The sequence below is a fragment of the Delphinus delphis genome, chromosome 8, assembly GCF_949987515.2.
Source record: "Delphinus delphis chromosome 8, mDelDel1.2, whole genome shotgun sequence".
Lineage (NCBI taxonomy): Eukaryota > Metazoa > Chordata > Mammalia > Artiodactyla > Delphinidae > Delphinus > Delphinus delphis.
The window spans coordinates 68,686,163-68,712,727 of record NC_082690.1 but is presented as its reverse complement, the minus strand read 5'-3'; the positions used below and the strand labels follow the sequence as shown (position 1 = coordinate 68,712,727).

Here is a 26,565-nt window from a genome sequence, read left to right as displayed (position 1 = left end):
GTATGTTTAGGTTCAGGTGTGTTTGTTAAAAAATAAAACAAAAAAAGCAGCTCTAATACTAGGGTAGAGTCATACGAGATTATCTTTGTAGTTCAAAGACCATCAAGTATTAGCATTTTTACGTGTTTCAACCTAACACTTTCTAGTTACACTTTGCTCTCAAAAACTGAAGATAAGCTTTCCACAGATATATGTGAGAGAGAAAGAGAGAAAGAGAATTAGGTTTTCTGTATAACAGCAGAAAATAAAGGAATTCTGCCTCCAAAGCATCTTTGGAGGACACCTAATTCAACCCCATAAAAAAACAAAGTCAAATGTCTAGGAGAGAATCTCAAAGTAAATATTTTGAAGAGAATAATGAGGTGCGCTTATATATTTTAATGAATTCGGAAAAATCTCCACGGCCTCTCTTCATCTTTTTTTATAATTTCTTGGCTGCACCACACAGCATGTGGGATCTTAGTTCCCTGACCAGGGATTGAACCCACACCCCCTGCATCCCTGCATTGGAAGTGCGGAGTCTTAACCACTGGACTGCCAGGGAAGTCCCTGCCTCTCTTCATCTTGTATATAAGTATAGGTATTGTATGTGATCTGTGACAAAGGAAGGGAGGGAGGGAGGGAGGGAAAGAGAGGGAGAAAGAAAAGAAAGAAAACGACAATTATAGCCTTATTTGCCCACCATAAAGATATTTAACTCATATTTATCACTTTACATTTTTCTTTATAAATGTATTCTTACAGCCATCAACTCGCAAAGGAGCACGTCAAACTTAATGTTACTCAAATTTTCTTTAATAAAGAAAAATCAAAGGAATAATTTAACAAATATGCTCAAATGACAAAGATGATTTGTTTAGGAATCTTAAGGGTAGCAGAGATGTATGCTAAGAGAGTACCATCATAAAAAAAAAAGGCATTCATTCATTCTATGACTTGAAAATGTCTCAAGATAAAAATACTAATTCAATAAGAAAATATTTCATATTTCTTTTATCACAGAGACTGTAAATTTAATTAACACATTTCTATATCAAGTTATGCAGTATACCTTCCTTTCTCTAGCTTCTCATGCAAAAGATTAGGGAGTTTTTCTCAAAATAGAGCAAGTCAGTGCTAATATTTTCAAGTCACAGCTTGGAGTCAGCCTAGAAGAGCTTGGCTAGGAAGGACATTTATATTCACCTGTACCCCAGCCTGATATCAGCTCTCTCCTTTTTTAGTTACCCTCTATTACTAATGAATGATTCCTTATACTTACTCAATAGACAAATTACAACAAATGTACTTATAAATTAATATAATATCATTCAATGTGGAGGAGAGGAGCTGGAGCCTAATGACACCCTGGCACTGTTTTTAGAAAAACCACCTCATTCCAGCTAATAAATAAAAATGATACTTTAACAAAAAGTATTCATCCTGCCTATATGCTTCCCCTAAAATGCTGTGTAAGAGATTTAGAATTCAATAAAATTAGGATATAAAAAGTAATGAGTACACCTTTAAAAAGGTAAGAAGTATAAATGAGAACTGTTTCCCGTAATCCTAACCACATTACCCCATGAGTAATTTTCAGGACAATTATTGTAAAAATACAATAAATACTATAATGGAAATATAGGGATTCATTTATTACTTTTTGGTTTACAAACAAAGGCACCCAATAATGCTTCTATTTATTTCTTATAAAAGACTATCGATTTACATTTAAAACAAAAAGCAAAAAACCCTGAAACAGTTCCTACAGACAAGCACAAAAAAGGGAGAGAAGATTTTTCCTCCCTGCTTCCAAGCTTTATTACACAGATTCAGAAAATATTTATTTTATACCATCCTTAAGTCAAAGAATGTATTGCCATGCTTCTCTGTGTTGAGTTTTTGAACATATTAATGTTGCCAAGTCAAGTTTAAATACAGTTATAATGACTTCACGACTGACAAATGCATATGTTAGAATTATAAGAATCAAGGGTGAATAGCGGGAAAAAACCCAATGTTTAAAAATCAGCTTTATCAAATGAGTTAAATGAAATATTAGATTTATTTAACAGGCTATCCTGTTAAAATTTGAGTTTGTGTGTAAAACACAATCAGAAAAGAACTAAAAACCATATCTAGCAAATGACATAAATACAAATGATTTCCAAAATCTTTGTTTGAGTTAAGCTTAAAGTCAAGTTGGTGAGGATTAACAACCTATATACTTTTTATACTAATTTTAGAACTTTAAGTTCCAGAATGACATATTAATTTATTCATTAGCTTTCTTTTGACAGAAGAATTCTAAACACACAAAATTAATGCAGTGGCCTCAGCACCCTCCCAGTTATCATTTCTTTAAGTTAGATTACAAGAACAATGACTAGAACTGACAGAGTTCAGAGACATCACATTCCATGTGCTTCACACACCTGCCAAAGTTGTACCTGATTCTTTTGCAAGACACAAAGACAATTCATCTGATTCTAAGTATATTCAGCAGATGTGTAAAAATCATACAAATGTTAGCATGTTTTCAACACATTATGGAAATGTATTTGGAGAGATGCAGTACTCAATGTATAGAGCATCTATAGTTAACTTTGTGGGCCACTTCAAATCAAAGGCATCATCATTTATTCCATTTTTAGACACTGCCATGGTCTCTCACACCTTACACAAGGTATGGTCCTAAACCAGAGACTTTAGTATCATTGCAAAGAATACATATGTATTTATATTTATATACATATTTCTTTTAAAATAATGTTTTAAAAGGTTTACTACAGAAAATCTGGCTTCAACATGGAAGCATTTTCCTTTTCAAGATTATACACCTGCATGGAGGAAGGTGGTTTCCTTTACATTTAGTTTTTTCACAATAACAAAATAAATTTCTTATACATTGCATTTAAATTGATGAAGAAAATTAAGATGTAAAGTTCTATGTAACTTTTTGTATTGTGAACTGACTTCATTAAACATATTCAAGATACATTGTTAATGATTTAAATATAGTACAACTTGATCAGCTAAATTAGAACATGTTATGCTGATATGTTAAAGCAAATGTGTTATAACAGTAAGGAGAGTTACCTATTAAGATTTAAAGGGAATTATAATGTATCATTAAAATATACATCGATTTTCTTGCTATTACTTGTTTCTATAATGAATTCCTTTCTAAAAGCTAAAACCACATGCAGAAAAAAATAAATGATATCTTTAAACTCATTCAACAGTTTGCTACTTTATGTGGTATGTAAATAAAGTTCTTTAATTTTATACACATTACTTTATGTATTATTTTGTTTTTCTGGAAGAAATTCAGCTCTCAAGGTCAAAAATTAGTACGTGTTTACACACGAGAACATTTTCTTAATGCTATGACTACCTGCAAATACATTCTTCCATAGTAATGTACTTTTAGTTTTCATTGGAAAGACAGTATAAGCCTTTTAAAGTCCTATTAATAAAATTTATAAAGGGCAGAGAGCATAAGTATGGTGAATTCCTCCCTGCACCCACACCTGCTTGTCAAAGTCTCAAGTAATCATCCAGCTTCAAAATATGAACAAAATGTCACAGAACGGATTTTCATTTGGTCATAATGTGGTCAAGAAAAATGTATTCCTGTTCTTTTTGATACTAACTGTCTTACTGAATTTTCATTTTCCTTCTAAAAACACATAGCATATGTTGACATGATTCTCAAACTCATTTAGATCCAGTAGGGCCTCTATAATAATATATAGCCTTCTGATTATGAAAGCAACTGACTGCTTATAGAAAAATGATATGCATCAGACCTCTAATCAGAGAAAGAAAAATGAGAACGTGTCTCTCATGTCTGAGACTACTCAATAACTTACAGGATGAGGTGAAAATAGTTTGGTTGTAATTTTAACAAAACTAAAACCCACTTGAACTGATGAAAAAAATCAAACACTGAAGAATCAAATATCTACCACTTAGCTAGTATTCCTGTCCAAATAAATGCTTTCCACTGCACTAAATATTATAACTAGAAAATCACTGTATGTTAAGGCATATTTTAATTAATATGTTCCAGAATTGCACAGTTATACTGGTCAGTGTTCCTATTTCCCCACTCCTATCCTCACCCAACCCCTTTTCCCCAGGGATCAAAATGTTAAGTCATGGTTTTGGTGGCTATTATAGATTTGAGTTGGCATACCACAGTGTATTCACTAGGTTTTTATGAGCATATGTTACATAAAACGTTCCATAATTTACTCCACACTCTGAGTTAAGATGGTTTAATGTCTTGACAAAAGGTGAAATGACTTAAGTACATTTTACATTTTGTGCATTTAGACCACCATATGCATAGATGTTCTAATGCTAAATTCTTGTCTTCAGTATCTCATAGTGCTGGATGCTCGGAAGTAAGACAGAAACTTGTAGCACAGACTAACCACAAAGTACCAGATGTTTCTTGCCATTTGTGATCTTGCGATAAAAATGCGCCAAATCAGGATCACGAGGATAGTATTGAAACCGTAACGTATGTTCCTCAACCTGAAAAGCAAATCAAGAAATGTACTGGATACTATTTTCTAGAATAGAATATTGTTGGACAGCAGATAATTCATGCTCAGTTTTAATCTAATCAAAATTCAAATCCATATTAAGCTGCAACTTATTTAAAAACTAACTAGAAGCAACTTCCCTGGTGGTACAGTGGTTAAGAATCCACCTGCCGATGCAGGGGACATGGGTTCGAGCCCTGGTCTGGGAAGATCCCACATGCCACAGAGCAACTAAGCCCATGTGCCACAACTACTGAGCCTGTGTGCCACAACTACTGAAGCCCGTGCACCTAGAGCCAGTACTCCGCAGCAAGAGAAGCCACCGCAATGAGAAGCCTGTGTACCGCAATTAAGAGTAGCCCCCGCTCTCCACAACTAGAGAAAGCCCGCTCGCAGCAACTAAGAACTAACGCAGCCAAAAGTAAATAAACAAATCTATTTAAAAAAAAAAAACTAACTAGAAGTCCTTAAATTAGAAAGTTAGCAAACATCAAACAAACCTGACTGTGCACATTCTGGACAAGAGTCCATCAAACAATGCATTACCTCTATTAATAATGAATAATGCAAAGTTTTTTTATAACTACATTTGGGATGCAAATTTATTTATTTAACAAGTATTATTTAGCATCCTTCTGTATGCCCTATACTGTGCTAGTCAGCAAGTACATTAGTAGGTACAATAGACATATCTCTTGCACTTCGGAGCTTCCTATCTAATCTAAAAAGGTAGATTCATCATATACGTCATCCTACAGACAAAATAAACATTTTTTGGACATCTTTAGCTGCTTACAAGTTGTCAGACAAGTGAATTTACTCCTTCAGTCACAGGATCAAAAGCCAACTGGACAAGTCCTCATTCATGAAAGAAACATGGCACTTGCTCTAAATAGGAAGACCCTCCTATTCTCAAAGAGCAACATGCACATTATCTTGCTCATGTTTCAAAACATTTTTGATGTTTTTTAATGGTGTTAGAAAGGAATATAAATCCTTTAGATATGCAATACTGTTACATAAATTCCATTAACTTCAACAGGCAGTGAAAGATATAGGACTACAGTTGATCCTTTAACAACGTGGGGGTTAGGGCATCGACCCTCCAACAATCCAAGTATAACTTCACAGTCAGCCCTTCTTACCCGTGTTTCTGCATCAGTGAATTCAACCAACTCCACATTGTGTAGTAATATAGTATGTATTTGTAGAAAAAAATCTACATGTATCAATAAATGGACCCATGCAGTTCAAACCTATGTTGTTCAAGGGTTAACCAAACAACACACAAACAATGGGTGTAGACAAAAGAGCTTTGAATTAGGAGTCAAAGATCAGTATTCTAGTTTGCCCTGCCACTTAATACAATACGACCTTGTCAAACACAATTTTCTTAAGTCTCCATTTCCTCATCTATACAACTAGCTGCCCTACAAATTCTCAAAGAGTTGAAAACACAAGAATAATAATGTGAAACTTTTGAAAACTGTTATAAAACTTGTATTAAAAAATTACTATGGGGGCTTCCCTGGTGGCGCAGTGGTTGAGAAGTCCGCCTGCCAATGCAGGGGACACGGGTTCGTGCCCCGGTCTGGGAAGATCCCACATGCCGCGGAGCGGCTGGGCCCGTGAGCCATGGCCGCTGAGCCTGCGCATCCGGAGCCTGTGCTCCGCAACGGGAGAGGCCACAACAGTGAGAGGCCCACGTACCACACACACACACAAAAATTACTATGAATAAAAGAGACTACTATTAAAACTAACTGCATCTCTGAATAATGGATTAATAGTAATTTTTCCTTTTCTATTTTCTGAGGTTTTTTTTTTTTAACAATTAGTATGTATTACTTTTATAAGAGACTAAGAGAATAATTACAACTATTTTATAAACAAGGAAAAAAATTCTATAGTGAATAATGTATTATTATACCTCTTTTCCTCTTCTAAAGATGTATTTAAATAGGGTAAAAGAAACTTTACATTACCTCCAGTTTAAAATATATTTTTATTTTCTCCTAATATCTTTACTTCTTCCTTCACTAGCATTAAGGGAAGATTAAAGTGATATTTAAAACTAAATTCCACCTGACTTTATTACTAATGGACAGTATAAGCTGATGAAAATAGTAAGGTTCCACAATCATAGGCTAAATTAATACTACCATAGTTACAGCTCAAAGGCAACCACTTTTCTTAAATATTGATACAATATGTTATTAGCAGTATCTCAATTTATCAGCTTAGAAAAAATTGTAATATTTCATAAGGAAGACAAGATGAAATCAAACCCATATAAAAACGTACTTGTTCAGATGTTTTCTAGCTGCAGGGAGGCCAGACATTTCTTCATTCAATACATATTTCTTAGTTCCCATACAGTAGTTCTCTATATATTCTGCCCAATGTAACTGTCGTACATCAATATTAAAAGTCTACATAAACAAAAAAATTATTGGTTACTTTCTTGGATAATTTTTTTCACAACCAGTCAAAAATTCACACTTTTTCTAAAGGCTAATTCCACATGACATGATTACAAAACATTTACTGTATTAATTGTTTAAATGTTACTGCTATTCACAAAAAAGTTCTTATTTCATATCGTCCATTAAACAAAGAAACATTTGAGAAGATAATCTAAAAACTCATGTCAGCTTTTAAAGAGGAGTACATGAAGAAGAAAGAAGCCTGCACCATTAAAAATAAATAAATAAACCGACAAAATCCCATTGTCCAAATAGACCTAAGTATTCCTTTTATACATGTAACAATACACCTGTTTCCAGTTTCCTTCTGTCTACTCTATCTCTTCTTTTTGAACATCCTGCATACCACACAGATTAATTTTCCTAGAGAAACAGTATTGACATCAAGAGACAGAATATGTTATGAAAGCTGGCTTAGGAATTTAGATAACTTTAAGTAGGCCATTTGATGAAAAGGGTAGATAAATCTGAAAAAGAAAGCCTTACAAAAATGCTATTTCATGACAAAATAAGAGGGCTATACACTGCTCAGTGCTCCTCCACACACAATCAGGTAATTTTTTTGGTGTAATAAATTATTCACAATTTAATTTACCATTATTTCTGAAAATAGCAAGTTCTAGACCAAAAATAAAAAAGCTACCATAAATAAATCACTAAAGTACCAGTGCACTGAAATGGAGACTTGACTTAAGACATGAGATATTATGAGAAGGCCACACATATGTGCAACTGTATTCCCATAGGAAGAGTGAAAAAGAATAGAACAGAAGGAGTATCTGAAAAGACAATGGCTGGAAATTTTCCAAAAATGGTGAGAGACCAAGCCAAAGATTCAAAACACACATATACCACATATACACACATATATCTACACATATTAGAGTAAAACTGCTGAAAGTCAAAGAAAAAATTTTTTTAAAAACCAGAGAAGGCACTGTGGATTACCTCCAAAGAAACATTAGTCTGACCAACTGACTTCTGAAAAGAAGCAGTAGAAGCCAAAAGACTATGAGAAGATGTCTTCCAAGTGCTCAAAGAAAGCTGCTAACATAGAATTCTATACCAGTATAAATATCTTTGAAAAATAAAAATAGTCCCAGAAGAATAAAAACGGATACAAACTGACATCAATAGAAGACACACACTAGAAGAAGTATACTAATGGGTACTCTTCAGGCAGAATGAAAATGATTCCAGATTGAAGTCTGGAATCATTAGAGGAGGATGGACGATGGAGGAAGAAATAAGAGCAGTAAAAGGACAATTATGCCAGTAAACCTATATGAATACTAATTGACTAGACTACAATAGGAATGATTGTGAGGCACATAACAAATACAGAATTAAAAAACATAACAACATAGCAGATAGGTGTTACCCTTTGCATTATCCAAGAAAAGGTAGAAGTATCAATATTATATTAGACCTTGCTAAATTAAGAAAGGATACTGTAAAGCAGCCGCAAATTAGACTGGCTTTTCAACACTAAGAAAATAAGACAAATATAAAAAGAAAGTTGTCTTTAATGTGCTGAAATCATGTAACATAATCACAAACTGAGAATTCACTACCAACATACCTGCTACTCAAACATATTCTCATATTCTGGATATATTTCAAGCAGAAAAAAAAATAACCCTAAAGAGAAGATCTTATAGCAAAGACTCTAGTAAATATATAGTTAAATCTCAGTAAAACTGAACAAAATAATCATTTCTAATTATGAGGTTTAAGTAGAGAACTAAAGTAACATATAACCATATAAGTTAATGAGGATGGTAATCAGAGCTAAAACATTTTATGGTCCTAAATATTATTAAGGAAGAGGCTATAGAAATTGCTCAATTTAGACTTTGTTAAGTATGCATGTTCAAATATCTAAGGTAACCTTAAAAAGAAAATACAGAGTTTAGTCTCAAACTAACAGAGAGCAAAATGTGGAATGGCAAAAAGTAAAAGAGTATACAAAAGCAATTTCTGAGAGGTTTTCCTTAAAACTTAAAGAAAACAGAGTGTTTGGGGGGAAAATGCATAAAGAATTCAAAATTCTCTTTGAATCTGGCATTAAAGAGAAAAAGAGAATCAACATGTCAATCATGCTTTGAAAATACCTCTGCTACTCTCATACTTACATTATAAATTCTAGGATAAAGCAACTTTATCACCACCAATTATGACTGAAGCTTTAATGGGAGAATATAAATAGATCAAATTTCTTATTGTATAATGGTTGGGGGAAATACTCAATTATTTCTCAGGTTGCTAATTAGCATACTCTAATTAGTATGCTACTTGTTTTCTAATATAAAACAGAAATTACTTGCCTTTTTATCTTCCGGGTTTAGTTGATTCATTAACATATTGACATTGTCAGTATTCCAAACCCAAGAATTACTTGTGAAATATTCAAGAAACACCATAGCTTTGTGAAGACGAGTTATTGTCTTCATCATCCTGTATTATAAGAAAAATTGAGATTCATAATTTGCATAGATAGGGAAAAATCTCATCACCACCCAGGGAAACAGTTTCTATTTTGAGACATTAACAATAAAATTGTAACACGTAATTCAATAAGTGTACCAAACCACCAGGAAATAAGAATATTTCTGCATCTTAGAAGAACATTCTATAAATCCAAAATGAATTTAATACAGCAGCAGTAAGTTTAAGCAGCAGTAATTGAATTTAAGCAGCAGTAAATGCCTAAAGAGAGTTCTGCTGATATATGAAATTAATTTTCAAAGGAAATGCAATACTTCAAGCTCAAATTTTCTACATACAATACTAAGCAAATAAATGGATTCAATTAGTATTCCTTTCCTTTTTGTTCCTTAAGCCACATTTTAGTTCAGCTGCATTTTACTAAGATTATCTGTGAATTCATAACATACTGTTCCATTATAATCTCAACTCTTCATGGAAGCAAAGTATACAGAAATATTCATTTGCCATTTAGTCAACTCTCTCTATATATTTTAAATAACTTTCTCTTGAACACTAACGGGTTCCGTGATTGTCTGGACGTGCCATGAAATCAATGACTCATGTTGACAGCTTTCTGAAAAAAATATTCAAGATATTCAAGATATTCACTCACCTTCCCAAGTCCCCAATATCCATCCTTATGGAAACAAGGGAGTTCGATACTTTTTTTGTTTCTTTTTAGAAGTGTGAAGGGCTTTAATCTTTAAATTTGTCATTTTATATATCATGGCTCACCATAAGTCATTGATATCGTAACACTAACCAGAAAAGCAACATCTATACAATAATAATTACCTATGATAAGTAGAGGAACGGAAGAAAGAACTTTTTGAAACAAAACACACACCAAAAATTCCTAACCTCTGGTAAACAGAAAAATTACGTGTGAAGTAATACTTTAAAAGAATTCTATTTATAGTCCCACAATAAGTAATAGCATTATATGCAGTTTAGAAGTCCCAAAATTATGGGCTTCAGAAACAGGGGAAATAGGAGAAAATGAGAACATTAGAAATGGGGGGGGAAATCAAAACAGTAACATTAGCTAAGAAATTCTGATGACATATACATTTAGAAAGAAACCCTAAATCCAGAATACTGAAAGAAAATGAGGCAACATGGACTATGTAAAGAAAAACTGTACTTCATGCAAGGAAGCAATTCCAAAATAAAACCTCCATTAAACACAAAAAGAATTATTGAGCATCAAAGGCTAAATGTGGACAGGAATAGTTCAAATAGAAAGTACTTGAAGGGAAAAAAAAACAATTCATGCTGCTTTTAGAAAAGCGATTAGGCAATTTTTTTCTAAAAAACAACAAAAAGATTTAACAGATTTGTAATTAACACCCACTATCACAGCCAGTATAGTACACTTGAATCACACATATACACATATTTAGTTAATGTGATTTTCCAACATACATCTTACTAAAAAGTTTTTCTTCCTAACTCCTTTTTCACTGACAATTCTCACCTAGTCTTATTTTCAGATTCATTCAAGTGACAGAATTACCCTAAAACCAATCACTGATTCAGCCATAATGACAATAAAAAATTGGAGGGGGAGAAGGAAATCTGAAAGGTCATATATGTGTGAAGTTCACAGAATACTTATCAAGCAATAAAACTCTGGATTGAATACTATGGGGGATAAAAAGAAACTTAAAGCTTTGCACCATCAATCTTTGGTTAAACATGCTGTAAGAGCAGATGCCTGGGACTACACTGCCATGTATGTTCTGAGTATTTATTCTTTATTACAGCAACCTGTAAAAAATAATCACAATCTTTTAGAGGCAGGCAAGATCTTAATGGTCATCTAGTCCAGGGTTCCTCAACCTCAGCACTATAGACATTTTAGGGCAGATAATTATTTGTGGTAGGGGGCTGTCCTGTGCACTGTAAGATGCTCGGCAGCATCCCTGGTCTCTACTCACTAGATGCTAGTAGCACCCATCCCCCAGTTGTGATAACTGAAAACATCTCCAAAAATTGTCCAATGTCCCTTGAGGGAGGCAAAATTGTCCTCCACTGAGAATCACAAAGATAAAAAAATATCATATTCAGAGAAGTTAAGCTGGAGAAAGTTAAGCTAAATAATCAAAAAAAAAACAAGACAATGGAAACATTTTTTTTAAATACCATTTTAAGAGTGATGAAATATCTACTACATTTCAAGAGCTAGAGTAAATAATTTATACTGCTTCTACATGTGATAATATCATGCATCTTAGTCCCCAGTGACTATTAACCAGGAATCCATATGATGTGTATACTTTTTAAATTATGTCAAGATATAGAGTAAGTCAGATTTTTATCTAGCTGGTACTCAGAATAATGTAAATGAGTAAACTGGACATCACGAATGACATGACTGACATTAGTTTAATGCAGAACTAGGCATTATATTAAGGCCCCAATATAAGGTATAGAGGCCAGTACCTTGCTCAGTAAATATCTGAACAAATTAATATAAACTACATATTTATATTTGTAAATATGTAATTTATATTACATATAAATTAATATAAATTTGCTATATTTATATTTAACATTTATAATATTGCCTAATAAAAAACCTTTATGTCTCTTGTTGCTTTTACAGTATAGGCTCCCAAAGCATTCCTGCTTTGATACTTAGGAAGCCTTGTACAGGACAAACCTCATGTAAGAAGATTCTTTATTTGATGTTTCCTATTGGTAGCAAATTTTAATTTCCAAAGGTGGCTGCAAATATTATCTCCCATCTTACATGTTCACCTATAATATCACCTTAATTATCGCCCTATTAAGAGGTGAAGGTAACTTATACAAAAAGAATGAGGAGGAAGTGACACTGTGTGACTTCCGTGGGGAGGTAAGAAAAAGTGATGTAGCTTTCTGCCTTGCTCACTGGAATACTCACCCTTGAAGCCTTCAGAGGTCATGTATGCTGTCCAACTCCCCCTGAGGCTGCCAGGCTGTGAGGAGGCCCAAATTAGTCCACGTGTAGAGACCACATTGAAAGGCTCTGAGACTATATGAAGAGAGAAAGATGCCTGGCCACCCAGCTGCTCTGTACCCTTTCTCTCCTTTACCATTCCTACAGTGTACCTGCTCCAGCCCCTATGACTGCAACCACTTGAAAGATCCTGAGAAAAAACCACCCCATCAAAGGCTTCTAGAATTTCTGACCCACAGAAATCATGAGCAATAAATGAAATGATTACTGTTTTAAGATACTAAGTTTGATGTCAATTAGATCTCAATTTTTTAAAAAAAGAAAGATAATAAATTTGAAAGATTTGCTATGCAGCACAAATAATGGGAACTGAAAGATTTGTTATGCAGCACAAATAATGGGAACAGATATCAGTACTGGGAGTGAGGGACTGCTATAATAAGAATCTAAACATGCAGTACTGACTTTAGGATTAGGGGGCAGACAGAAACTGGAAGGCCCTGGAAACCACTGCTAAAACCTGGAAGGACCAAGAGTGTTAGTGGAAAAAATAAAAGGGCTCTAAGGAAACTGTTGGTGAGAGTTTCAAGGTAAGTGAGGACAATAATGTTGGAAGTTAAAAGAACAAAATTGTCACCTGTGGTCACATGGAAAATGTATCTAATAAACTCGATGACCTAGCTAAGATTTCCTCAAAGATGATCTTAAAAAATGAACTATCTGTTTGGGTGCAACTTGGAAGGAATGTAAATTTCCAGCCAGGAATTCTTTAAGAAACAACTTCTGGGGATAGATCAAATCCAGAATGTAAATATAAGATTCTTTGTTAGGACCGCAGAAAGATTTAAGGTAGTATACTTCATAGAACCTTTCAGACAAACAAAAGTTTCACTCTAGATGTTAAAGACATGTCTTACATAAGCTCTATTGTTTAAGAGGCAGGATGTAAGAGTCTAAGGATCTAAGATTCAAGGGTGTTATCCCACAGTAACCTCATAAGGAACCCAAGATAGAGAAGGTTATGTCTCAAAAAGATATGTGGGCTTTGGTCTAATGGAGTGGATTGTTTTAAAATAGATACAAGGGAAACCCACACAGTTTTAAAAGGAATCCTATGAGTTTACACTTAAAAGGACAGAGACAGTACCAAATGAAAAGAGGCCTCTGGATCAAGGGCCAGCAAACCAGAGCTTAGGGGCCAAATCCACCTGTTTTTGTAAATAAAGTCTGATTGGAACACAGTCATGCTTATTCATTTACATATTGCCTAAGGCTGCAGAATTGAGTAGTTACAAGGTGGAAGCTACATTTAACAGCAGAGTTAAGTAGTTACAACAGAATCCATGGCTCACAAAGGCTAAAATATTTACTATATGGCCCTTTACAGAAAGTTTGCCAATCCCTGCCCTGAAGATTCCTAACTTTTTACAGGCAGGAAGTAGGGTACGAAGGCTGTTCAGTTGCAAACACAGGCCATTTTTTTTATGGGAAAAGAAGGATGACTCAGAGGGGAGAGCCAAAAGCCTCAGAAAACAACCAGGGAGTGGGAATGAGCCCTAACTAAGAAATCATCAAACGGGACCCTGCTGGAATGCAGAACTGTTATGGACCACTGATTGCTGCATGCCTCTCTTTTTCTCTCTTTTGAACAAGACTGTCTAAAGTATTTCCTATGCTTGTCTCACTATTATATGTTGGGTGGACGGGCAGCAGGTAACCTGTCACTTTAGTTCACAGGTTTTCAGATTAACACTTGAGGAACTATACCTGAAAAAACACTCCTAAAGAGCTTCATCCACAATTTACCAGATTTCGCTGACCACACTGGCTTCAAGCTGATGTCAGAGAGGTTTTGGGGGGAAAAGGCAAGAGTATTTTCCATGTAGGAGGAATATGAATTGTTTGCACCAGAGGCCTGACTATAGCAGACTGCACTTTCCAAAAATGGCTGCAACAATACCTTTCATCTCACCCGTTCATTTACAAGATGATCTTGACTATTCTCTATATCCCTTCTTCTTCAATCTTGGAGGATCTGTGACTCGCCTGTGACTAAAAGAATGAGGTGGAAGTAGTGCTGCATGATTTCCTTAGGTAGGTCAGAAAATGCACATAACTTCCACCTTGCCTGCTGAAGCACTTTTCCTTGAAGCCTTCAGTTGCCATGTAAGTAGTCCAATTCCCCTAAGGCTACCACTGGTCCTTGCAAAGAGACTCTATGAAGAGATCCTGACACAACATGAAGAGACAGTGATACCAGCTGTTCCACTGCACGCCCCCCTTTCAGCTCCATCTGACCATAATCACATGAAAGACCTCTAAGACAAAGTTGCCCAGTGGATTCCTTCCTGAATTCCAGATCCTGAAAGAAATAAAATGACTACTGCTGTTTTAAGCCACTAAGTTTGAGATGACTTGTTATGTAGCAACATCTACTATAAATTATTTAATAAACTTTGGCTCTTCATTTTTTAAGTTTACTAAGCCCCATTTTCTGTGTAAAGCACTGTGATATATTTAACTTATTTTACTTTTTTGACCTAGTTTTGATTGTTCTGCTCTAATTTGCAACAACTTTATTAATATCAAGACAGCATCACTGCCATCACTCATAAATTTACATCTGCTTTTTAGCCACGAAAGAATGTTCCCAATGACAAATACTGTACTTTGCAGATCATTCTAGGAAAACTTGAAGATGGTTTTAATGTATTTTGGATCTTCTTTCCACTGAGTATTTCTTTACCTATTCTAAAGTTGTTCAATTCAACACCTCTCTTGTATTTCAATATTTAACATACAGGGTTAGAAACATAATGGACAACTGAATCCACAGAAAATTCCCTACATGTAACTCAGATCTTGATACACTATAACTGGAAGATACCTCACTTTTATTTTTTTGAGCAGTTGATGAAAGTTCTGGAATCAGCATCTTCTTTATACATAAATACTCAAATCCTGAACTCTCTAATCAAAGGCTCCACTATAATGCCAATGTAGTTAAAAAAATAAATATTTTATAGTATATTTCACTATAATTGTGGTAAAGACAGTAGGATACTTTATTTAAGTTTGTGGGGTTTCAATAAAAAAGAAAAGAAAGAAAGGCCATAACAACTATAATAGAAAGTTTTCCATTTGTTAACTTTTGTTTTAAATTCTCAACCTTAAAAATTAGTCAAAAACGGTAATTATCATATTATAAGCTGAATAGGAAGCTGAGATAGCTCAAGCAGTTAATTTTCTAGAAGCATCCTAGGTTTTTTCATATAAAACTGCACAATCCACTTAAAGCAAAACATTCAACCCTTAATCCCCTATAAAACTCACCTCCAAGTTTTTAACGGGGAGAGAAGGGCTCAATTTCAGCTTATAATAACAATGACAACCTTGACGCTGGACATTTCCTATATTATGGATTTTGGAGGATCAATGGCCCAATCAGATGAGATCCACAGTTAGTCTCCCCAAATATGCTTAATTTCTAAGAAATGTCCTAGCATCCTGACTGTGATTGTGATTAATCAGGTTAGTAATTCTAAAGGTAAAGCTCATGCTAGCGACTTTTTGTCTCTCCAGCAAGCTTCCACCACCTTACCAATACATAGTGTATTTACTGCTATTCTTCTTACCACGGTTTCTGACCTGTCAACCTGAGTGCAAGATCGAGCAATAATGCAGGTACTGTATGTCTGACACCCTTCCAATAATGAAGCAATAAGTTGTTGGAATACAACTTAATATTGGGGCGCCTGAATACTTGGTTTAAAGGATTCATCTTGAAGGAATGATTTAGATAATATCCTGTAGGAAAAATAAGCGTCAAAGCATTTTGAATGTTATTCGTTATTCAGAAAAAATACCTGAAGTTAGACCTAGAATTCAGCACATGACAATAATTTATCATCCAAACTTTAAAACAGAGTGAATTATAATACTACCTTCGCTTTTCTGACAAATTCTTAAAATTCAAGAGTCTTCTCATTCACAAAAGGCCATTAAGCCTTATCATAAGCATAAACAAATACAGAGTTAATATGCATTTTAGCGTAAGCATGGGTTGCTTAACAGTCAGAGGAACAGATAAGACAGAGCTAGTCACCATTACCTTGGGCTTCTTCCAGTCATCCTGAGGTAGATATCATACAGGAATGCTGGGGCCTTATGGCTTACAGCAATCCAGTAATGATATAAAAGGTGATTGGAGGTTAGATTTACATTGGGCCGTCTGAAGGCCTGTTCGAGAGGATTCCTCTTGAAAGTGGAAATTACATGGTATTCTGAGGAAGAAAAGTTGTGTAACAGCTTTGATAATAACCATGTAATGAAGTTTTGAAAAAAAAAACAAAAACACATGTTTTTACAAAGCAAAATATTTTACCAAAGATGTAAGAGTTTGCTCATTTAAAAAACAAACTTTTCTATTTTCTATAGTAGCTAAGAGAATATGGGTATTAGACTGCGGAACTCAAATGATTTTAGAACTGCCACTATTTATGAATTTTAATTAGATGAATGAATTTTTGCTAAAATTCACTCTTAAAAATCCTTTTAATGTTTTACCTACATCAGTTTACAATGTCAGTTTCTATATTTCACCTCTCATGATAGCTTCTTTCTTTCTGTTCCTCTTTCCAGATTCTTATTACTGTACTTACTTAAAAAAGAAAAGGGAAACCATCATCCTTTGCTTGTGAATAATTAAGTTGCTCAAATTAACATATATCAACAAGCTTAAAACAACCCCAAATTAACTTCTGTTGTAATTTATTTAGGTTATGCAATATCAAAATAATCAAATCTATTATCATGTATGTTAATACTTCAATGGAAATGTATACTGGAATATTCACTAAAATAAAGCTCAACTTGATTTTTGCTAAACTTCATAACACAATGAAAGACTACAAAAAACCTAACTCATTAAAGTGTTTTAAAATTCTTAAAAGAATACAAAGTATCATAAAATTAAAAGCACCCTAGATTTTCTTTTTCTTATATGCTCTAACAGTCAATCTTTCAATTGAAATAAAAATGCCATAAAAAACCCGAGGATGAAAGACAAAGATTTACTTTAAAATCAAATCGCTCCTCAAGGGTAACAAAAATTGTTCAATTAGAGGTAAAATAAGACCTAGTACTAAATCAACACTGTAAATACATTTTACTTTAAATTTGAAAACATAAACCAACAACTTAAAAATGATTCAATTTAAGTAGGCCTTTAAGTTATACTATTCCTATTCTAAAACAAGTAACATAGCATATACACTACCTGCTGTGAATCTGTGAATTTAAACAGATTAATAAATGTAATAGAAAATATTCTGGCAACATGTATTCTACTTGCTAATTCCTTCAGTTATTACTCTTAGGACAACTAGCTATCTCCTACAATATACCAACTCTTGTAGTTGGAAGTGATACTGCCTGTGAACAGGGAACATCAGGATTGAGAGTACCCACGAGGGAGGAAAAAAGCATTATTTCCATACCACGAGTATCTATAGGCGTTGCTGCAGATGGCAGCAGAGAAATAGTAAGGGTCAGACAAGGGTGGGATGAGGAAGGAATATACAGCAGGATATTTTAAAATTTATGAAACATTATTAAGGACCAAAAGGCAGTACTAGTAGATATTCTAACATGGCAATTAAAATAAGAATAAATTGGTAACTGGTGGCTTTAATGCCTCATGGGTTATTCTAACGTAAAAACTCAGTGAACATTTTAAGTTCGTTAAAATTTATTCTAACATTCAAAAACACAGGTAAAATCATACCAACTTCACCCCAGTGGAAAGGATTAGTGCTGCCTGTTGTACAATTATACACCATGATGTTTCTTGGTCTGCAAAGACAAAGATCAAAGCAATGAAACATAAAAAGAGGCTAAACTTAACCAATCTAAATCTTACATGATACTTAAGTAGGAAGAAATGAGGATGATGGGTACCTCTTCTACAGTGAATATTTAAAATATTACCTTTAAAGGATTAATTTTTGTGTCTGAACGACTATTTACACTACCCTTTTTCCCTATTCTACCAAAAAAATTATTTATAAAAAATAATATAGACTTCATATTTTCTTCTTTGTATTAGCAGGAGTGTCTGTTTTTCATGCGAGGAAAAAGAACAACAAACAACCTCAGCTCTTCCTATCTCCTTCCCATTTTCAGAGGCTCTAGCTGAAACAATTATGAATTGAGTTCCCTTTCACCAGAAACAATATATTCATATAATCATATCCCTCCTTTTTAAGATATAAAATACTGACTTCAAAAATAAGGGCAGTTTATTATTTAGAAAAAAGTTATTAAGAAGCTTAGGTGTTTAGGCTTAGGTGTTACCTGTAAATGCTACTACTCCCTTTTAAAAGGAGGCCCATGAGTTGATTAAAGTGCTGTAGTGTGCATATTTGATATATGTAAGCCATTCTCTGCGAATTTTAGCTCTTTATATACGCCAAGTTTATACCAAGTTCTAGTTTGGATTTTTAAAAAAACATGTTTTTTTAATTTCTAATAACCTTGTCCATCCTGTGGGCAGTACACAAGAATTTATGTTAATTCTTAATAATTGCTGATGGAACCACTTCATCGCCTATTTAAACCAACTCTTGCAGTTTAAAGTGATAATGCCTATATAATATTGGTATGGGTTAATAAAACTGATAAATATCAGTTATGAGGGATTATTTAACATTAGTATTCCCATCTCAGTTACTATATATTTAACAAGTGACACTGTCATCTCATATACCTATTAACTCCGGAATACCAGGCTGCCGCAAGACTCATGTTGACAACTACATCTACAGGAACAAGATCTGCAAGGGCATTGTTGGAGGCACGCATTGTTCGAAGAATTCCTTTCCCTGCCTTTGTTGAAATTAAAAACAACACCTTAAGATATATAAGCCAAAGCACATATACACAATATACAGATACACAGAAAACAGAAAAAAAGTACAGAATATTCAATAAAACAAAAGGCTTACTTACCGCAATAAAGAGACCACTTGGTCCATTAAAGTTATCAATCCATCCCTAATACCAAAAATTAAAAAAAGGGAGGGAGCTTAGAAATATTATGAAACTAGAGATTTATCATTTGAAATCTATAACTCCACATACATACTTGGTAGTTTTCTTCTAAAAACTAAAAAACAGACTAGATTCAGGCCAGAATATTTCTCCCCATCTTAAATAGAAGCAGTCTTCCTCTGAGATTGCAAATGACTAAGTAAAATAGTTTTCAAAGGCGTACCTACTCTTCCATTAACTCTCTGCAAAGAGAATTTTTAAAAAAGGAGTTTATATCTGTCAAATATTTTAGCTAAATGATGACTGTTTAAGTTTGATTTTGTGCTATGTACTAAGGCAGTAGCCTGAGATTGAGGGAAATGGTAAATCCTCCTCAAAATTACTGAATAAAACAGAAGAAAACAGAATAATGCCAAAGCAACAGAAGAGATACTATCATTTACTACCATTACTGAGACCTAAGTTTTTCCTAAATCAATTTATCTCTTATGTTTTCTCTTATTTCAGGGATTCACAAATACCGTAATGCCTTGCTTTTCTACAGCAGATCACAGAAATCTCTTATCTTCCTTAGCTTGTAATCTATACAGGGAGGAGTCAACCTCTTGGAAGGCCTGCCTCTTTTTGGTACTAAAAAGCAAATGAAATAAAATAAGATCTGAATATTCTCATCTCTATTTCCTTCACCTCTGCAAGGGAAACTAATCTGCAAATAATTTTAAACTCCAACAAACGTTGACGTGTCAGAGTCCAATCCCTCATCAATCATGAAGAAAACTCATGGTCTCCTTTGACTCCAGACAACACCATAGCCTTCGATTTAATTTTCAATTAACATTTTAAAAATTGATCTGCATATGTATACATACAGTATTACATTAGAAATAAAAGTACCAATAAGAGTGTCTCTTTCTACAAACGGAAACAACTTTGCCATAGTAAGCCATGTTCAGTAAACAAAACCCGCTCATAAAAAATTGCCAACTCTTTTTGTACAGAATTATGCCTTAAAATTCCCAATTCCAATTATTTACAAAGATTTCTAACAACTTACTGGAAAAGGTTCTTTCCAACTGGCACCAACAATTGATGGCCTCACAATCGCCACATTTAGCTTTGCTCCTTCTTGTTGTACAACATATTCTGCCAATGCTTTTGTGTATATGTATGTATTAGGTCTGTCTCCTATCAATTTTGGTGTGATGTCATTTACTAGGCCATCATCCATCCACCTGGTAAACAAAGAAATTGCATGCAAAAATATTTTCGGATGTTTTACTATAAAATGAAAAAACACTTTGCATATTTCAAACATATCTGTTGCTCTGACTCAAGTGATCTGACAACAACTTTTACTAAAAAAAATGGAAATTAGCTTTACTTTCATTAAATATCAACCAGAACTCCATTATCTCTTATATCCAGTTTCTATACCCACAAAGGTCTGAAAACCAAGAGTTCTTTAATAACTCATATGGTCGGTAGCAAAAGTGAATCAGAACTGATTTATGTTCTTTTTTTTTTTTAAAAAAAAACATCATTTAGTTGTACGTATTCATATACTTCATATGTGTTTGATGAGGGGTGCTACCCCGAATCCAGTTGAAGTTATTTCATATTACACAATACATAGATTATATTTCCTTTCTAAAGTCTAAATAAATTCCAAAATACATCTGGCCCCAAGGGTTTCAGATTAGGAATTACAGATTTGTGTATAATCACCATAACAGCATAACATGTAAATTATATACATTTTAAATGAACATACATTTACAATCAACATAAAAGGTCTAGTAATCTAAATATTGAAGGTGAAGCACTAAAACTTGTTATACTCTCACTAGCAACACTAACAAATACTGGGGTAAATGATAAAAATAAATTGAACCGTGCTGTACAAGTTCAATTAGCAACCTACTGTGAAGTCACAAAATTCCTCCAATTCTCTCAGTGTCTCTGAAGAAAAGTTCTACTATGATAATCTGTAAGAGGAGGGTGATACACTAGGTGATCTCTATAGTCTTTTCCAGTCTAAATTTCTAATTCCAAAACATTATGTACTTGTTTTCAGATAGTTTTTCTTCCTGTCTATAATACAATGCATACTAAGTACTCTATCAGTGCACAAATGATACCCATACTAACTGATAAGGGTGCATAAAATGGAGACTATCAAGATAAACCTTCTTCTGTATGTGGAAGTACTTTTTGCATGTAGAAGGAAAAGAACACTAACAAAATTGAAGGGAGGTTGCTACTCAACTTAGGAAAAATTCCATAGTGGAGATGAACTTTGAAAAATGGAAGAGAGAGCTGCTATATTAAAAAAAAACAAGGGCTTCCCTGGTGGCGCAGCAGTTGAGAGGCCGCCTGCCGATGCAGGGGACACGGGTTCGTGCCCCAGTCCGGGAAGATCCCACATGCCGCGAAGCGGCTGGGCCTGTAAGCCATGGCTGCTGAGCCTGCGCATCCGGAGCCTGTGCTCCACAACGGGAGAGGCCACAACGGTGAGAGGCCCGCGTACCGCAAAAAAAAGACAAACTAGCTAAATCGAGGAAAGACTTTTAGAGTCAGTAAGCCTCATCACTGGAGTGAGTTTACAGAGCCAATCTATGAGTTATCCTAAAATTATCTGTTGGCCAGTTGGTCAGATTTCTTTGTAAGCAAAGAAAGGAAATAATAGAATTAGAAGGTTATAGGCTCTTTCTCAGCAACTTCGATGTCTGGCTATACAAACTGCTAATAAGAGAAAAAGTAAAAAGATTTATTAACTTCCACACCCAACTGTTCCCAGAGATATTAAACACTTCTGCCTACTGACCTGAGGAAAATGAGGTAGACATTTGGGACCATCTAAGAAATGAATTAGAAAACAGAAACCAGGGAACTGCCATAAGAATGTCTCAGTAAGCTCCCATACTTATTAGTTTCCTTACAAACCTGTCCACTTCCTCATATTTCCAGGAAAGCTTTAAAGAAATGGACTTATGTGTTTATTTTAGAAGAAAACTTGGAGAAGGAGCTACCAACATTCTGTAGCACCCTTGGGAAGAAAAGAATTCAACTGAGAAAACAGGGGATGGTAACTGAAGAGCTGAACGTGAATAGGATTCCTTGGAAGAAAAGAGACCAAAAAGCAAACAGAATAAAGGAGGAAAAAGCTCACAGGAATATTATATGAGGATTAACAAGTATGTGGAGATACGGATACTGGAATTTTCTATAATTATCGTCTATAAAAGACCCTTTATTTATTCTTGCTCTGATCCTGTTTGTTTGTTTCACTCGATGAGAAAGTAAAGGCTGAAGCAAATGAAATCTTGGCCATGCCTATTTGTATCCATCAAATGCAAACATTTCTCAAGTAATAATTGATGACAGGATCCTAGTCCTCAGAAAGATGACAAACAACAACACTAGGAGTATCAATTAAAGGACCATGACTCCTCCGATTCCCTAATGATTCAAGGCCTCTCTGCAGATATACAGTTGACACTTGAAAAACATGGGGTTGGGGCGTTGACTGCGTTGACTACGCAGTCAAAAATCTACATATAACTCTACAGTCAGCCCTCTGTATCATGGTTCTGCATCAAAAGATTCAACCAACTGCAGATTGTGTAGTACTAGAGTACTTATTTATTGAAAAAAATCTGTGTATAAGTGAACCCACATAGTTCAAGCCCGTGTTGTTCAAGGGTCAACTGTACTCCATTGGGCAAAATAAAAGGATAATCTTTTAATAAATTAGACCTTGCGACTGAATAGGCAGTCATTAGTCTCCATGGATATCAGGTACTTCTTAGCAGCTAAGATTGATTCCTTGGAAAAACGGAGACTCTAATACCATGGATGAGTTGTTCAGAGGCTTTCCTCCAACCATCACACCTGGTCAAAAGTGAAAGCTCTACACTGACTTTACACATTGACTTTATGGAGAGTCATTTAGGTACAAATCTATACAATAAAAAGAACATAGTAGATACATAATAATTTGCTGAATAAGGAAGAGGTAAATGTATACATAAGCATGGGTGGAGATTTAGAGAGAAAGAGATAGAAACTGAAACAGACCAAGAGATACATGTAAATAGATCCAAAACTCGGATCCAAAGTTTGGGGTCAAAGCAAATGTATATAAATTTCAAACAAACGTACTCTAAAGAATCAATCAGCTTCTTGGGATCCACAGGGGGTGGATAGACTACTTCATCAATATGCTTTCGATTGCAGTAGGCATATGCCGTTGATACATGCATGAACACTTCCAGATTCTTCATCTGTTGTGCAAGCAGAATAAGCTGTCGTGTAGCAATCACATTTAACTGAACAGCATCTCTGTAAAAGAAAAAGTGACAATAAAAAATGGGGAAGCTGTGTCATTTTTTCACCTGTTAAAAAAATCTTATTTCCATTTTAGAGCATCAGAGACAGAAAGGGACAAAGAGGTTTTTGTTTCTTTACAACTGATCCCTTAGCTCAGATTTCGTGCGTTATTTCAACATGAAGTACAACCATTCTACCAGTTGTGTTTAAAATTTTTCTGATTATAAAATAAACTTCATATTAGGATTGTAAAAATAAAAGCACAAATTAAAAATTTTAAATTGCCCAGAAATAGACACAGATAATTTCAGTCTTTGGCTTTTATGCATACATTTTTGAAGTCATTTTAGACTTCTTTTCCCTCTTGATTTTTGAAAGCATACTGTTTTCTGAATGGCTATACCACCAGGAGAAGTAAGAATCATTAAGTAAATCAATAAGGGTAAAACAGTCAAAGAAAACTCAAAAACATTAAATTATATTAATATATAATCAAGTAAAAGTATGTTTACTTCTCTCTTTGTAGCAATTAACCCAAACACCTTTTTAAGACTACCTTACAAAATTCAAAGCGGTGTTATAATACATTTGTTACAAGAGGCAAATGTAAGACCCCAAGATGATCTATATATTCCCTTCTTGAAATTTATTTGAGGTAAATAATTTCACAAATGCAAAAGTATATATGCAGAAAAATAATCGATGAAGCATCATCTAGTAATAGCAAAAGCCTAGAGAGCTCAAATATTCACTATGAAATGGTATAATAAAGTAGGTATCTTATCACAACGAAAGAATACAGCCATTAAATAACTGACAACTATAAAAACATGGAAAATCTGTGTGAATAATATTTTTTAAATATATAGATTATGAAGTGAAACAGGATTAAAAACAAGACTCTGGAATAAGACCTGGGTTCAAACCCTGGTTTAGCCTGCCTATCAGCTAGGATTAGGTGACCCTGTAAAGTCATTCAAGCACTCAGGCCTCAATTTCTTCATCTGTAAAGGAGAATACATAATGGAGACTAACTACTAAGATTTGTATAAAGTTAAATTAAACAAAACAGCTTGCAAGTATTCAGCATTATTCTTAACATAGTCCCAAAATAGGCATTCAATAAATATTACTTAAGGGGTGGATAGTTTTTCCTTTCTATTATACTTTTGTTTATAACTTACTTGAGGGAAAAAAAGTTGAAATACCCCAAACCAGTAATACTGTGAAAAAACTGGCAAAGTAATACACTGTTGGTGACACTATAAACTGATACAACTGATCTGAAAGAGACTAGGACAAAGTACCAGGAATTACAGAGATGACAGAGTTATTAATCTAGTTAACCCACTGAAATTAACTAAGAGGAAAAACTTGTTCTAACTGTAATTTTTCAAACAGAAAGAAATTAAGATTCCCTAAATTTGTTTTTTGGGGTTTTTTGGTTGTGTTTTTGCTTTTGTGTTTTAATTGAAGTATACTTGATTTACAACGTTGTGTTAGCTTCTGGTGTACAGCAAAGTGATTCAGTTATACATATATATTCTTCTTCATATTCTTTTCCATTATGGTTTATTACAGGATATTAAATACAGTTCCCAGTGTATATACATTAGGACCTTGTTGTTTATCCATTCTATCTATAATAATTTGCATCCTCTAGTCCCCAACTCTCAATCCAACCCTCCCCCACTCCTACCCCTTGGCAACCACAAGTCTGTTCTCTCTGTCTGTGAGTCAGTTTGTTTTGTAGATAAGTTCATTTATGTCATATTTTAGATTCTGCATATAAGTGATATCATATGGTATTTGTCTTTCTCTTTCTGACTTACTTCATGTAATATGATAATCTCTAGGTCCATCCATGTAGTTGCAAATGGCGTTATTTCATTCTTTTTCATGGTTGAGTAATATTTCTCTGTGTGTGTGCGCGCGCGCGCGCACACACACACACACACACACACCCCACCACATCTTCTCTATCCATTCATCTGCTGATGGACATTTAGGTTGTTTCCATGTCTTGGCTATTGTAAATAGTGCTGCTATGAACACAGGGTTGCATATATCTTTTTGAATTGTAGTTTTGTCCAGATATATGTGCCCAGGAGTGGGATTGCTGGACCATATGGCAACTCTATTTTTAGTTTTTGAGGAACCTGCATACTGTTCTCCATAGAAATTGGCTGCACCAATTTACATTCCCACCAACAGCGTAGGAGGGTTCCCTTTTCTCCACACCCTCAGAAAAATTCCCTATATTTGCTATACTAAGTGAACATGACATAAATTACAGTATAGTAACATGATGAAATATCATATCATGAAAATTATAACTATGAAAAAGTTAGAAATATGGAAATTGTTTCAATAAGTAAAATTACAAATTCTATGTTTATGTTTTATGGAAAACAACGTATTTTCAAAGAGAAACCACAAGAAAATTTTTTAAAAAAATAAAAATAGTTTTGAGTACTTTCCGAAATTCTTACATTTTCAGTATTTAAGAAGAAAAAAATCCAACTGTTCTTTTAAAAGGCCAGGATATGTCACAGATAGAATCTGGTCTACTTGACTGTAAAGTAGTTCTTTGATGCGTATCACATTTGCAAAACAGTGGGAATGGGGAGGGTACTGTTTTCGAAAAGGTATACAGAGAATATCCTGTTACAGGTTTCTGAGGACAGAACAACAAGTTCTGGGTCACTAGGAATAAGAAGTAATTCATGAG

The 26,565-nt window shown here is 34.2% G+C and overlaps 1 protein-coding gene across 2 annotated transcripts in view; it reads right to left on the bottom strand.

Annotated features, from left to right (window-relative positions):
* Positions 1-709: 709 nt before the first annotated feature.
* Positions 710-26,565, bottom strand: part of FAR1 (fatty acyl-CoA reductase 1) — a 73,808-nt gene continuing 47,952 nt past the window's right edge. For both annotated transcript variants that reach the window (XM_060018538.1, XM_060018537.1), the window contains 9 exons: positions 23,667-23,846; positions 20,560-20,737; positions 19,464-19,508; positions 19,222-19,340; positions 18,241-18,308; positions 16,567-16,738; positions 9,349-9,478; positions 6,840-6,967; positions 710-4,524 (listed from right to left, as the gene is read on the bottom strand). In XM_060018538.1, coding sequence (XP_059874521.1) covers positions 4,362-4,524; positions 6,840-6,967; positions 9,349-9,478; positions 16,567-16,738; positions 18,241-18,308; positions 19,222-19,340; positions 19,464-19,508; positions 20,560-20,737; positions 23,667-23,846 — 1,183 coding nt within the window. In that variant the 3' untranslated portion in view covers positions 710-4,361. The remainder of the gene's footprint in view (positions 4,525-6,839; positions 6,968-9,348; positions 9,479-16,566; positions 16,739-18,240; positions 18,309-19,221; positions 19,341-19,463; positions 19,509-20,559; positions 20,738-23,666; positions 23,847-26,565) is intronic.